Below are 15450 nucleotides of genomic sequence, written 5' to 3'. Positions count from 1 at the left end.
TACACAAGTACCGGTGCCACCCCCCCCTGTGATGGTACACAAGTACCGGTGCTATCCCTCCTGTGATGGTACACAAGTACCAATGCCATCCCTCCTGTGATGGTACACAAGTACCGGTGCTATCCCTCCTGTGATGGTACACAAGTACCGGTGCCACCCCCCCTGTGATGGTACACAAGTACCGGTGCCACCCCCCCTGTGATGGTACACAAGTACCGGTGCTATCCCTCCTGTGATGGTACACAAGTACCAATGCCATCCCTCCTGTGATGGTACACAAGTACCGGTGCTATCCCTTCCCGAAGCCTGGGATCCTGGCATACCTAATGCACAAGGGGAACGACGGAGAATCTTAGAAAAATCAATCAAGGCTTCCAGTAATGAACAGATAAAGAAAAACACCATTACAAATCCATTAACATGAAGTTCTAGTTTCACCGAGTCTTCCTGTGAGACAAGCATCTTCGGTACCAGCCGCTGACATCATTCACAAGAGGAAACGGCTGAATCATCTTCTCACATAATGATGTCTCAGACCGATCGGAGCGGAGTGTTCTCCCAATACCACAATCAGACACTTTGAACACTGCCAGCCCTGTTGCCTCTCACATCAGAAGCACAATGGAGACCTGTCCAGGTTCATCCTCGGGGGACCGGCCATAGTTCCATGTTGCCAATATCAAAGAATAGTGGAGGCAGCAGCCATGATGATCAAGTAGTTCTATAAGTGGTAAAAAACAAAAACACTCCACGCTCACCAACTTACAGGGCATCCGAAAAGTATTCACAGCGCTTCACTTTTTCCACAATTTGATATGTTACAGCCTTATTCCTAAATGGAGTAAATTCATTATTTTCTTCAGAATTATACAAACAATCCCCCATAATGACAACTTTAAAGAAGTTTGTTTGAACCCTAAATGTATTAAAAAATAAATAAAAATAAACTCCCATGTCCAGAAGTACCACAGGCTCCTCCCATGTACATAAGTATCACAGGCTCCTCCCATGTCCACAAGTATCCCAGGCTCCTCCCGTGTACACAAGTATCCCAGGCTCCTCCCGTGTACACAAGTATCCCAGGCTCCTCCCGTGTACACAAGTATCCCAGGCTCCTCCCGTGTACACAAGTATCCCAGGCTCCTCCCGTGTACACAAGTATCCCAGGCTCCTCCCGTGTACACAAGTATCCCAGGCTCCTCCCGTGTACACAAGTATCCCAGGCTCCTCCCGTGTACACAAGTATCCCAGGCTCCTCCCGTGTACACAACTATCCCAGGCTCCTCCCGTGTACACAAGTATCCCAGGCTCCTCCCGTGTACACAAGTATCCCAGGCTCCTCCCGTGTACACAAGTATCCCAGGCTCCTCCCGTGTACACAAGTATCCCAGGCTCCTCCCGTGTACACAAGTATCCCAGGCTCCTCCCGTGTACACAAGTATCCCAGGCTCCTCCCGTGTACACAAGTATCCCAGGCTCCTCCCGTGTACACAAGTATCCCAGGCTCCTCCCGTGTACACAAGTATCCCAGGCTCCTCCCGTGTACACAAGTATCCCAGGCTCCCCCCATGTACACAAGTATCCCCCTCATGTACACAAGTATGCCAGGCTCCCCCCCATGTACACAAGTATGCCAGGCTCCCCCCCATGTACACAAGTATGCCAGGCTCCCCCCCATGTACACAAGTATGCCAGGCTCCCCCCCCATGTACACAAGTATGCCAGGCTCCCCCCCATGTACACAAGTATCCCAGGCTCCTCCCATGTACACAAGTATCCCAGGCTCCTCCCATGTACACAAGTATCCCAGGCTCCCCCCATGTACACAAGTATCCCAGGCTCCCCCCATGTACACAAGTATCCCAGGCTCCTCCCATGTACACAAGTATCCCAGGCTCCTCCCATGTACACAAGTATCCCAGGCTCCTCCCATGTACACAAGTATCCCAGGCTCCTCCCATGTACACAAGTATCCCAGGCTCCTCCCATGCACACAAGTATCCCAGGCTCCTCCCATGTACACAAGTATCCCAGGCTCCTCCCATGTACACAAGTATCCCAGGCTCCTCCCATGTACACAAGTATGCCAGGCTCCTCCCATGTACACAAGTATGCCAGGCTCCTCCCATGTACACAAGTATGCCAGGCTCCTCCCATGTACATAAGTATCCCAGGCTCCTCCCATGTACATAAGTATCACAGCCTTTGCCATGACACTCAGAATTGAGCTCAGGTGCATCCTGTTTCCACTGATCATCCTTGCGATGTTTCTACAACTTGATTGGAGTCCACCTGTAGTAAATTCAGTTGATTGGACATGATTTGGAAAGGCACACACCTGTCTATATAAGGGCCCACAGTTCTCAGTGCATGTCAGAGCACAAACCAAGCCATGTCTGTAGACCTCCGAGGCAAGATTGTATGGAGCGACAGATCGGGGGAAGGGTACAAAAAAATTCTGCAGCATTGAAGGTCCCAATGAGCACAGTGGCCTGATGGCCTCCCATCATCTGTAAATGGAAGAAGTTTGGAACCACCAGGACTCTTCCTAGAGCGGACCGCCCGGCCAAACTGAGCGATCGGGGAAGGGGGGCCTTATTCAGGGAGGTGACCAAGAACCTGATGGTCACTCAGAGCTCCAGCGTTTCTCTGTAAAGAGAGGAGAACCTTCCAGAAGAACCACCATCTTTGCAGCACTCCACCAATCAGGCCTGTATGGGGGAGTGGCCAGACGGAAGCCACTCCTCAGTAAAAGGCACACGACAGCCCACTTGGAGTTTGCCAAAGGGCACCTGAAGGACTCTCAGACCATGAGAAACAAAATTCTCTGGTCTGATGAAACAAAAATGTAACTCTTTGGTCTGAATGCCAAGTGTTATGTCTGGAGGAAAACCAGGCGCCGCTCATCACCTGACCAATACCATCCCTACAGTGAAGCATGGTGGTGGGAGCATCATGCTGTGGGGATGTTTTTCAGCGGCAGGAACTGGGAGACTAGTCAGGATCGAGGGAAAGATGAATGCAGCAATGTACAGAGACATCCTTCATGAAAACCTGCTCCAGAGCGCTCTGGACCTCAGACTGGGGCGAAGGTTCATCTTCCAACAGGACAACGACCCTAAACACACAGCCCAGACTTGAACCCGATTGAACATTTCTGGAGAGATCTAAAAAATGGCTGTGCACCGACTCTCGCCATCCAACCTGATGGAGCTTGCGGGGTTCCTACAAAGAAGAATGGGAGAAACTGCCCAAAAATAGGTGTGCCAAGCTTGTAGCATCATCCTCAGAAAGACTTGAGGATGTAATTGGTGCCAAAGGAGCTTCACCAAAGTATTGAGCAAAGGCTGCGATACTCGTGTACATGGCGGAGGAGCCTGCGATACTCGTGTACATGGCGGAGGAGCCTGCGATACTCGTGCACATGGCGGAGGAGCCTGCGATACTCGTGCACATGGCGGAGGAGCCTGCGATACTCGTGCACATGGCGGAGGAGCCTGCGATACTCGTGCACATGGCGGAGGAGCCTGCGATACTCGTGCACATGGCGGAGGAGCCTGCGATACTCGTGCACATGGCGGAGGAGCCTGCGATACTCGTGCACATGGCGGAGGAGCCTGCGATACTCGTGCACATGGGGAGGAGCCTGTGATACTCGTGCACATGGGGAGGAGCCTGTGATACTCGTGCACATGGGGAGGAGCCTGTGATACTCGTGCACATGGGATTTTATTCCATTTTTATTTTTAATAAATTTGCAAAGATTTCAAACAAACCTTATTCACGTTGTCATTATGGGTGATTGTAGAATTGAATCCATTTTGGAAAAAGGCACAAATGTGGAAACAGCGAAGCGCTGTGAATACTTTCCGGATGTACTGTATATGAATTAGATTATATACACTAATAAAGTAACTCTCCAACAGATGCCCTGGATTGCAGTAAAACCCGACAGAGGTTCTAACCATTTCCCACTGTATCCAAAATCCAAACTGACCGCAGCTTTATATGAGAAGAAGTTCACATAATGTTTCTGGAAGATAGACACACACCTTTGTTATGCTCTATATAGTGACGGCAGTACGCCTTACACAAACACGCCAAGTGCTAACAGCTGACCGCTACAGAGCTAGTCATACACCGAAATTACCCGTCCTTATACAGCAGGTACACCCAGCTTGTGGGTGGTAGCAATATTTAGATTTAGGATGTTTAATTATATGTATACTAATTACATACTAATATTTGTTTTATATTATATATAATATATATATATGAATGAGAGAGAAAATCAACAAAAAAGGGGCTCCATATCCTTAAAGGCTTGACAAGAATCACGTCAAGAAAAACATTGTTTTTTCCATGACATTAAAAACGGTCGTGTCTACGCGGCATTAGACCCCTTTCACACTGAGGAGTTTTTCAGGCACTTTAGCGTTAAAAAAAAAAAAAAAAAAAAAAGCGCATGTAAAGCGCCTGAAAGAAGCTGCATCTGCAATTCCACTGTGAAAGCCAGAGTGCTTTCACACTAAAGTGCCTTAAAAACGCCCCAGTGTGAGAGGGGTCTTACCGTAAAAAAAAAAAAAAAAGCACCTGAAAGAAGCTACATCTGCAATCCCAATGTGAAAGCCTGAGTGCTTTCACACTGAAGCGCTGCGCTGGCAGGGTGTCAAAGGAAGTCCTGCAAGCAGCTTCTTTGCGGTGCTTTAGGAGCGTTGAATACACCGCTCCTAAATCGCCCCTTCCCATTGAGGTGCTTTTTTTAACGCCAAAGTGCCTGAAAAACGCCCCAGTGTGAAAAAAGGGGTCTAAAGCATCAGTAATTGGTGTTCTGACAACAGCGGCTAAGGAGGAAAAAGTTGTCCCTGCCTCAGAAGCAGCCATGTTGTTGGTTAGTATCGAGCAGACTAATATCGTGTACTGGAGTGTATACGGTTGTCGGTGTTTTGTCAAAACAGCAACTCGTCTAAATCTCCAATTACTAATGCTTTACAGTAGGCAGACGTGACGCGATTGGAGATCTCAATGAATTGGCTACTTTGACAGAACACTGACTCACAGTGGCGGCTGGTGCTCAACATTTTGGAAAGAGTGGAAGAATGGTCAAACATTCCCATAGACACCCTCCTAAACCTTGTGGACGGCCTTCCCAGAAGAGATGAAGCTGTTATAGCTGCAAAGGGCGGGGCCAACTCATTATTGAACCCTACGGACTAATAGGTAGATTCAGTAAGAGTTAGGCCGACTTATCAGTAGATAAGCCGACCTAACTCAGAATCTACGCCGACTTATGTTTAAGCGTATGCTCAAACAGAGATACGCTTAAACATATCTAAGATACGACGGCTTGCGCCGTCCTATCTTAGATTGCAATATTTTGGATGGCCGCTAGGTGGCGCTTCCATTGCGGTTGGCGTAGAATATGTAAATGAGGAGATACGCCGATTCACGAACGTACGCCCGGCCGACGCAGTACTTTTACGCCGTTTGCGTAAGAGATAGGCCGCGTAAAGTTAGAGCTAGGCCCTATTGGAATAGTAATGTCAAGTATGGCCGCCGTTCCCGTGTCGAAATTCTAATTTTTTACGTCGTTTGCGTAAGTCGTCAGTGAATCGGGATTTACGCCATTTACGTCCACGTCAAAATCAATAGGCCCGTGCGGCGTACTTAGCCGCAATTCACACTGGGAAATGTAGGCGCCCGGCGCATGCGCAGTAAGGAATAACGTAAAAATCGTGAGATCAAGCCTCATTAACATAAAACACACCCCCCTCAAACACATTTGAATTAGGCACCCTTACGCCCGCCCGCTTTAGGCTACGCCGCCGTAAGATAGCAGGCAATTACATTGTGAATCATGTACTTGCCTAGCTGACTTACGGCGGCGTAGCCTAAACACGCTAAGCTACGCCGCCGCAAGTTTGCACGATCGTACCTGAATCTAGCTATAAGACTGGGATGCCATTAAAGTTCATGTGTGTGTAAAGGCAGGCGTCCCAATAATTTTGGTAGTATAGTGTATATTATACATTCACATCAGTACCTGCCCTCAAAAAGCTTACAATCCAAGGTCCCCAACTCAGATATGGTCATGGAATCTGCTTATATTGCACCAGCAAAGCGATCACCATGGGCCAGTTCACCAACCACACAAATCCGTACATAGCCTACAATCACATCCATAATCTAGCTCAGAGGAGCCGTGCCCTAGATAGCGCTGTGCCAGCAATGACCAGATGGACGCCGTTCTTCGTACAGAAGACATTTCTGTATGTTTAGAAGCCTACAAAGATAATCCATACTACTGCCAACACAAAATTGTGAAAAACAAACATACATAATAAAAAGTTACACGGATGGTGGAACCAACATAGGGACAAGGGCAGTGGCTGTGTGGTAGGGTGACCAGACATCCCTGGTTTACGGGGACAGCCCCCGGATTGAGGACACTGTCCCCAGAGCCAGTCTGTCTCCGGACTTGTCCCCGGATTGCTGTGGCATGGGGGGCGGCATCTGGTACTCTCGCCCCAGGTGCAACATTTGGGGGGGGGGGGTGCAAAATCATTACTGTGCACCCCCAAGTGTGCCGTGTTGCCCCCCCCCAATGACTCCTGTAGTCCAGCCTGTCCCTCATGATCGCTCTGGTGAGGGTGGCCCGTGTGTGTGTTTGAGAACAGTTGTGGGGAGGGGCGGTGCAGAGTGTATGGCGGCTATTGGAGAAGCTCTTGGTGGGGGATACTGAGGAGCGGCTGGGTGTTGGGCACAGTACCTGGTGCTGGGGAAAGCCCCGCTCCGATAGATCACCATGGGAGGCCAGCAAAATCAACCGATCTACACTGTTCATGTAGGGGGGGTGCGAGTAGTATTGGAATCAGGTTGGTCAGTGTAGTGGTCAGTGTAGGAATCAGGTAGGTCGGTGGAGGAATCAGGTAGGTCGGTGGAGGAATCAGGTAGGTCGGTGGAGGAATCAGGTAGGTCGGTGGAGGAATCAGGTAGGTCGGTGGAGGAATCAGGTAGGTCGGTGGAGGAATCAGGTAGGAATCAGGTAGGTCAGTCTAGTGGTCAGTGTAGGAATCAGGTAGGTCAGTGTAGGAATCAGGTAGGTCAGTGTAGGAATCAGGTAGGTCAGTGTAGGAATCAGGTAGGTCAGTGTAGTGGTCAGTGTAGGAATCAAGTTGGTCAGTGTAGGAATCAGGTAGGTCAGTGTAGGAATCAGGTAGGTCAGTGTAGTGGTCAGTGTAGGAATCAGGTAGGTCAGTGTAGTGGTCAGTGTAGGAATCAGGTAGGTCAGTGTAGTGGTCAGTGTAGGAATCAAGTTGGTCAGTGTAGGAATCAGGTTGGTCAGTGTAGTGGTCAGTGTAGGAATCAGGTAGGTCAGTGTAGGGATCAAGTTGGTCAGTGTAGGAATCAAGTTGGTCAGTGTAGTGGTCAGGGTAGGAATCAGGTAGGTCAGTGTAGGGATCAGGTAGGTCAGTGTAGTGGTCAGTGTAGGAATCAGGTAGGTCAGTGTAGGAATCAGGTAGGTCAGTGTAGGAATCAGTGTAGGAATCAGGTAGGTCAGTGTAGGGATCAGGTAGGTCAGTGTAGGGATCAGTGTAGGAATCAGGTAGGTCAGTGTAGGGATCAGGTAGGTCAGTGTAGGGATCAGGTAGGTCAGTGTAGGGATCAGTGTAGGAATCAGGGAGGTCAGTGTAGGGATCAGGTAGGTCAGTACTACTGTACTAGTGGAAGGGACTCGGAGTGCGTGGGGTGCAAATTTCTTGCCTTGTCCCGGGCGCCAACAACCCACACTACACCACTGACTGCAGATATAAATTGAGGAAAATATGTGTATAAAACAGTTTACCATTTGCCCAAAAAATATGTCCCCGGATTTCAAAGATCTGGTCACCTTACGGTAAGGTCTTGGTGACCACACCGGCGTGCCCCTGGCTGTTCCATAAATTTACTTGAGAAGACAATTAGAGCTGAACCAGAAAATCCGGTTTAGAAGCTCGCTGTTAAGGACCTGGCAAGAGACCCGATCCCAACTCACCTCCACATATCCAAGTACAACGTCCTCGCAGTCCTTACTTTTGTGTAGAAGTGGAAGCAAGCCATGCTCTGTGCAGAGAGATCACAGAAATCGCCCTGACAACGTCTTCATCTGACTTTCTGTCTAGGGTGCCGCCACCCCCCTAACACCTCTGCCGCCCTCCCTATCAATGCGCCCAGTAGGGTCGCCACCTGTCCGGGATTCATCCGGACAGTCCAGGTTTTGAACCATGTGTCCAGGTTTCAGGCGGACTGAGACCCAGACGCATTATTCAGACTGGGCTGTGGCTCCCCAAGTAACCAAGTCACACACAAAGCTATTGCCACCCGGGAGCTGTAGGTGGCTGTCTCGGGACAGGTGCGGCATCACGGGGGGGCAGACTAATGATGTCAGCAAGAGCAATTTGGCCACACCCACTGTTTGCTGCAGCATGCTAGGCGCACCGCATTACTACTCTCCTTGGGGGCCCCCAAAGGTGTGCCAAGCTGCTAAAATGTTCAGGTTTGGCTTGAAGAAAAACGTGGCAACCCTAGGGCCCGGCCCCTTTCCGGATGCTGGGTGCATGAATTCCTTCGTGAGTTGAGCCAGAGGCTCTACTAGGCTTAAAAAAAAAAGGTGGGCTCAGAGCGCAGAGCACCGCTTCTGGATCCCACCCAGTTGTGCGACCATAGCGAATGAATCTTTGCTATTTTCACACTAAATCTTCTCCCTGCCAATCAGGAAGCAGATGTGAGACCGGTTTCCTGATTGGCCAAAACGTCAGGAGATCCTTTTGGACGCCTGATGTAGAGCCAGGGAGGAAGCCGCTAGAGCCAGAGAGGAAGCCCACCACCTTGGAGCTGTTGCCCGGACCTCGCACACGCTAGCCTGGAGCCGCTGCCTAAACCCATCACCCGCTAGTCTGAGGAGCCGCTGCCCAAACCCATCACCCACTAGCCTGGAGCCGCTGCCTAAACCCATCACCCACTAGCCTGGAACCGCTGCCCAAACCCATCACCCGCTAGCCTGAGGAGCCGCTGCCCAAACCCATCACCCGCTAGCCTGTCCTCCGCATCCCCTAGCATAAAGCCGCTGCCTGGACCCCACACCTCTAGCCTGGAGCCACTGGCCGGACCCCACACCCGCTAGCTTGGAGCTGCTGCCCGCACCCCGCTAGCCTGGAGCCGCTGCCCAGATCCATCACCCTCTAGCTTCGAGCCACTGCCCAAACCCATCACCTACTAGCCTGGAGCCGCTGCCCAGACCCCACTAGCCTGGACCCGCTGGCCAAACCCATCACCTGCTAGCCTGGAGCCGCTGCCCTGGACCCTACACCCGCTAGCCTGGAGCTCTGCCCAGACCCATCACCTGCTAGCCTGGAGCCGCTGCCCTGTAACCCACACCCGCTAGCCAGGAGCTGATGCCCTGGACCCCACACCCGCTAGCCAGGAGCCGCTGCCCAGACCCCACTAGCATGGAGCCGCTGGCCAGTCCCATCACCTGCTAGCCTGGAGCTTCTGCCCAGACCCATCACCTGCTAGCCTGGAGCTGCTGCCCCGGACCCCAGACCCGCTAACCTGGAGCAGCTGCCCACAATCACTAGCCTGGAGCCACTGCCCGCATCCTGCCACGCTGGATGACACCCCCATATCTATCTGGATCTGTCTAGGTAAGTGCTGGACCAACTGGCAGACACGTGCAGCACCGCTGGGAGGGTGGTTGTTTGCCGCACACCCCCTGAACAAAAACCCCACCAGCCGCCACTGGTGCAGTCTGATCACTGGGGGAGAGGAGACTGAGGAAATGCTCCCTCCTACCTGTAATATGAGGACATCATCCCAGCCTAGGCAAAGTCACTCATTGAAGCGCAAGAATGGCGTTTTTTTAATGATAAACAGTGAAGCTTTTTTGAGAGAGTAAAAACTCTGATACAAAATAGCAAGAAATACCGGCAACTCAAAAGCTTCTTCTTAAAACTTTATTGAGTACTAACAGCAGTGTGACATCTAAAGTGCCAACATGTTTTGGCCGGAGCCGTCCTCATAGCGTACAGATATCCATTCCTCCAAAAAAAAAAAAGGGGGGCGGTACACTCCGAGACAGCAGAGTTCGTCATTCAGACTTGTACCCATAGGTGTGTGCAACCTGTGGCACCCCAAATCTCAAACACACACGCCTTTCTCTGCAGCCTCAGCTGCACTGCACAGTGAATGAATAGGAAGTGCTCTGTGCTGAGCGGCTTCCTGTTCATTCACAGTTTCAAACACAGTTTACTATGCTTCAATTATGAATGAACACAGTGAGTGATTATGTTCATTTAGAAAAAAAAAAAAAAAAAAAAAGAGGCTGGTAAATGACCTATTTACTAGCCTCTTCCCCTGCTCCTCTCCATCCTGAAATAACCCCTTCAGCGGCTGGGAGGAGAGGGAGTGATGCCAGCAGCACTGCGGGCGGGAGGGCAGTAGGGGAATTGGCACCGCGCGTAGTGGTTAGGGTGTGCCCAGGCACACCTGGCACACACCTATGCTTGTATTATGTACAAGTCCATTTTAAAGGAAAAGTTTTCCCGGATTTTGACAATACAGGTTTCTGAAACCACAGTGGAGTTAGATGGCACAAGAAACCAGGGTCTCATTTCTAACAGCTTCCCCCAGCCATGCCACACAGCGTTCACCCGTTTCTATTCAATTCTGACAGCCGCCGCCACAACACCCAAACAGTGGCCTTTATCAGATTGGATGCATCTGCTGGTTAGCCAAAAATGAGGAGCTAGATCCAGGTACCCTTTACGTCGGTGTATCTATAGATACGCCGCGTAAGTTGAAAGATGCGCCGTCGTATCTATGCGTGCTATTCAGGGATCTAGATACGCCTGAATTTCTGCTTCCTCCGACCGACGGAAGTCTTAGTACGCCGTCGTATCTAGCGCGCATATTTACGCTGGCCGCTAGGGGCGCTTCCGTAGATTTACGCGTAGAATATGTAAATGAGCTAGCTACGCAGATTCACAAACGTACTTGCGCCCGCTACGCCGTTTACGTCCGGCGTAACATTACCCCTGCTATATGAGGCGCAGCCAATGTTAAGGTATAGACGTCGGAACAGCCGTCAAATTGTACGTCGTTTACGTGAATGGGGCTGTGCGTAGGTTACGTTCACGTCGAAAGCATTGCGCCGACATTTCTTAGGGAGTATATGCAACGTGATTCTGAGCATGCGCCGTACGAACGGCAATTCATTTACATGGGGTCACGGCTAATTTAAATGAAGCACGCCCCCTACCTGCCTATTTTGAATTAGGCGGGCTTACGCCGGCCTAATTACACTATGCCGGTGCAACGTACGGCGTGGGATCTTTCAGAATACTGTTCTGGGCTCCCCGATTTACGTCGGCGTAGCGCGTATGAGATGCGCTACGCCGGCCAAAAGGTACGCCGCTGTACCTGAATCTAGCTCGATCTGTCTGCCACCCTCAATTTTTCAAAGAACATCGAGAGGGAGTGAGCAGATAGGGCCATCCATGTAGCGGATTTCACCCGTTCTTCAGGAACCGGCTGAAATTTGCATTGGGTATGACCAGCTTTAAACTACGTTCAGATGACATGGACATGGGTGAGCGAGTTTGGGATGGAGGAACTTGACTGGTCTGCACAGAATCCTGACCTCAACTCAATCCAATTCATCCCAAAGGTGTTCTATCAGGTTGAGGTCAGGGCTCTGTGCAGGCCAGTCAAGTTCCTCCACCCCAAACTCGCTTATCCATGTCTTTATGGACCTTGTAAATATTCTGATGTCACATTCTCACGCTGTAACTATCCTGATGTCACGCTGTAACTATCCTGATGTCACGCTGTAACTATCCTGATGTCACGCTGTAACTATCCTGATGTCACGCTGTAACTATCCTGATGTCACGCTGTAACTATCCTGATGTCACGCTGGAACTATCCTGATGTCACAGTGTAACTATCCTGATGTCACAGTGTCACTATCCTGATGTCACAGTGTCACTATCCTGATGTTACGCTGTAACTATCCTGATGTCACGCTGTAACTATCCTGATGTCACGCTGTAACTATCCTGATGTCACGCTGTAACTATCCTGATGTCACGCTGTAACTATCCTGATGTCACGCTGTAACTATCCTGATGTCACGCCGTAACTATCCTGATGTCACGCCGTAACTATCCTGATGTCACGCCGTAACTATCCTGATGTCACGCCGTAACTATCCTGATGTCACGCAGTAACTATCCTGATGTCACGCAGTAACTATCCTGATGTCACGCAGTAACTATCCTGATGTCACGCCGTAACTATCCTGATGTCACGCCGTAACTATCCTGATGTCACGCCGTAACTATCCTGATGTCACGCCGTAACTATCCTGATGTCACGCCGTAACTATCCTGATGTCACGCCGTAACTATCCTGATGTCACGCCGTAACTATCCTGATGTCACGCCGTAACTATCCTGATGTCACGCCGTAACTATCCTGTCGTCACATTGTAACTATCCTGTCGTCACATTGTAACTATCCTGTCGTCACATTGTAACTATCCTGATGTTACATTGTCGCATTGTAAAATATCCTGATGTTACATTGTAAATACTTTAGATGTTACATTGTAAATATCCTGATGTTATGTTTGTTACATTGTATATATCCTGTTGTTACATTGTCACATTGTAAATATTCTGATGTTATGTTTTTTACATTGTAAATATCCTGTTGTTACGTTGTCACAATGTAAACACTCTGATGTTACATTGTAACTATCCTGATGTCACATTGTATATATCCTGTTGTTACGTTGTTACATTGTAAATATTCTGATGTTACGTTGTCACAGTGTAAACACTCGGATGTTACGTTGTTACATTGTAAATATTCTGATGTTACGTTGTCACAGTGTAAACACTCGGATGTTACGTTGTTACATTGTAAATATTCTAGCTGGCTCAATCCCAGGCCTTATGGCTACATACAAAGAATGGGAAATGTATACAAACAGAACCCGGGGAAGATTAGAGGAAGGGCTGACACATCAGTGCTGCAATCAGTGTGCTGTCAGTGGTGTGTGCCAGTCCCCCCCAGCCTGGATTGTCCGTCCCCCCCCCCCCCCGCCGTCCAGCACCACACCTGCAGCTCTGAGATCAGCCCCCGGGGTCAGTGTGTACCCAGCAAGGACCTGTCCCCCTCCCCCGTCCTCCTTACCCTCTCTTGTGTTTGTTGTCCATTCTCTTCTTCTGCCTGACAGGTTGCAGGGGGATATTATCCGTCATCTTAGCTGCTGGCAGGCTGTGGATGGAGCAGGGAATGGAGAGGCTGTAGGAGGAAGGTGGGGCCTGTCCTCAGTTTCCTGGCTCTCCCTCTCCTATTCTTCCAGCAGCCTGACAAGTATATCAGGGGCTGGACTGCTGGGGGAAGAGGCCAACCCTGTCTCCTTCATTCATACACAATACAGCAGCTGCACCTTCCCTGGCTCCTCCCCCCTGACCTGCTACTCAAAGAGAACCTGTCCTCCCTCCTGCAGCATTACAGCAAATCCAGATCAATCCATCCATCGATTGCTTACCAATGAGCCATTTCCTTATCAATCAAATTATTCAATTCATGAGCAGGGCCCTCCTAACCCTAAGGCTGCATTCCCACCTGAGCCTATCGTCTTCGAGCGATTTTCTGGCGTATATTCAGGCGTTTTTGAGCGTTTGTTTGCAGCGTTTTTGGGCTTTGGCGTTTTTTTTAGCCAACAAAGAAAACTAGTATCTGTTGCATCATTGGTATTTCAGCTTTTCCATTAGCTTTTATTTCTTCTTTTATTATTATTATTATTCATTTATTATAATGCTTTTTCCTTAGGGTAAGGCAGGGGTCTTCAAACTACGGCCCTCCAGGTGTTCAGGAACTACAATTCCCATCATGCCTAGTCATGTCTGTGAATGTCAGTGTGTTACAATGCCTCATGGGATGTGTAGTTCTACAACAGCTGGAGGGCTGTAGTTTGAGGATCCCTGGGGTAAGGAGTTTGAGTTCTTTTTAGGTTATGGTTGGGATTATTTATTATTATTAAAAATATATATATATATATATATATATTTTTTATTTTTTTTCATTATAGGATTAATAATAAATGAATAAATAAATGTAAAATAAATAGAAATCATATTTAAAAAATAAATAAATTCAATAAATTAATACCAAGTAACAACAAATAAATAATTAACCCTTACCCCTTAAAAAATAATAATAATAAATAACTAAACACCCTAACACAAAAAAAATATTATTATTATTATTAATAACGTATTTTTTTGTTTGAGTTTGGGTGTTATTTTTATTATTATTAATAATAATGTATTTCATATTTTTTAAGGTTATTTATTATCATTATTAATAATAATGTATTTTTTTGCTTGAGTTTTGGTGTTGTTATTTTTATTATTATGTAATATATTACCTGGACAGATAGATTCAGATAGATGAAGCGTGTCAGCAGGCAGCTTCTCCAGGCCAGCAGGTGCTGAGTCCGGGCAGCGGCTCCAGACTAGTGGGTGCTGAGTCCGGGCAGCGGCTCCAGACTAGTGGGTGCTGAGTCCGGGCAGCGGCTTCAGACTAGCGAGTTTGGAGTCCAGGCAGCAGCTCCGGACTAGCTGGTGCGGAGTCCAGGCAGCGGCTCCAGACTAGCAGGTGCAGAGTCCAGGCAGCGGCTCTGGACTAGCTGGTGCGGAGTCCAGGCAGCGGGTCCAGGCTAGTGGGTACGGGTCCGGGCAGCGGCACCAGGCTAGCGTGTGAGGGGTCCGGGCAGCGGCTCCAGGCTAGTGGGGTCCGGACAGCAGCTCCAGGCTAGTGGGTGCAGGGTCTGTGCAGCAGCACCAGACTAGCAGGTGCAGAGTCCGGGCAGCAGCTCTAGGCTAGTGGGTGAGGGGTCCGGGCAGCGGCTCCAGGCTAGCAGGTGCTGAGTCTGGGCAGTGGCTCCAGGCTAGCGGGTGAGGAGTCTGGGCAGCACCACCAGGCTAGCAGGTGCGAGCAGCGGCTTCAGGCTAGCAGGTGCGGAAAACGGCTCCAGGCTAGCGAGTGCGGTGTCCAGGCAGCGGCTCCAAGCAAGCGGGCAGTGGCTCCAAGCTAGTGGGTACGGGGTCCGGGCAGTGGCACCAGGCTAGCATGTACGGGGTCTGGGCATCGGCTCCAGGCTAGTGGGTGCAGGGTCTGTGCAGCGGCACCAGACTAGCGGGTGCGGAGTCCTGGCAGCGGCTCCAAGCAAGCGGGCAGTGGCTCCAAGCTAGTGGGTACGGGGTCCGGGCAGTGGCACCAGGCTAGCATGTACGGGGTCCGGGCATCGGCTCCAGGCTAGTGGGTGCAGGGTCTGTGCAATGGCACCAGACTAGCGGGTGTGGAGTCCTGGCAGCAGCTCTAGGCTAGAGGCTGAGG

At 49.8% G+C, this 15450-nt stretch overlaps 1 protein-coding gene across 1 annotated transcript in view; it reads right to left on the bottom strand.

Moving 5' to 3' along the window:
- The window catches only part of ATP9A (ATPase phospholipid transporting 9A (putative)), a 122401-nt gene extending 108920 nt beyond the window's left edge, over nucleotides 1-13481 (bottom strand). The window contains exon 1 of the mRNA XM_040331486.1: nucleotides 13237-13481. Within this exon, the coding sequence (XP_040187420.1) occupies nucleotides 13237-13304 (68 nt within the window). The 5' untranslated portion in view covers nucleotides 13305-13481. The remainder of the gene's footprint in view (nucleotides 1-13236) is intronic.
- Nucleotides 13482-15450: the final 1969 nt, after the last annotated feature.

Source organism: Rana temporaria, chromosome 12 (assembly GCF_905171775.1).
Source record: "Rana temporaria chromosome 12, aRanTem1.1, whole genome shotgun sequence".
NCBI lineage: Eukaryota > Metazoa > Chordata > Amphibia > Anura > Ranidae > Rana > Rana temporaria.
The sequence above is the reverse complement of the archived record's forward strand: the minus strand, read 5'-3'. Positions and strand labels throughout refer to the sequence as shown.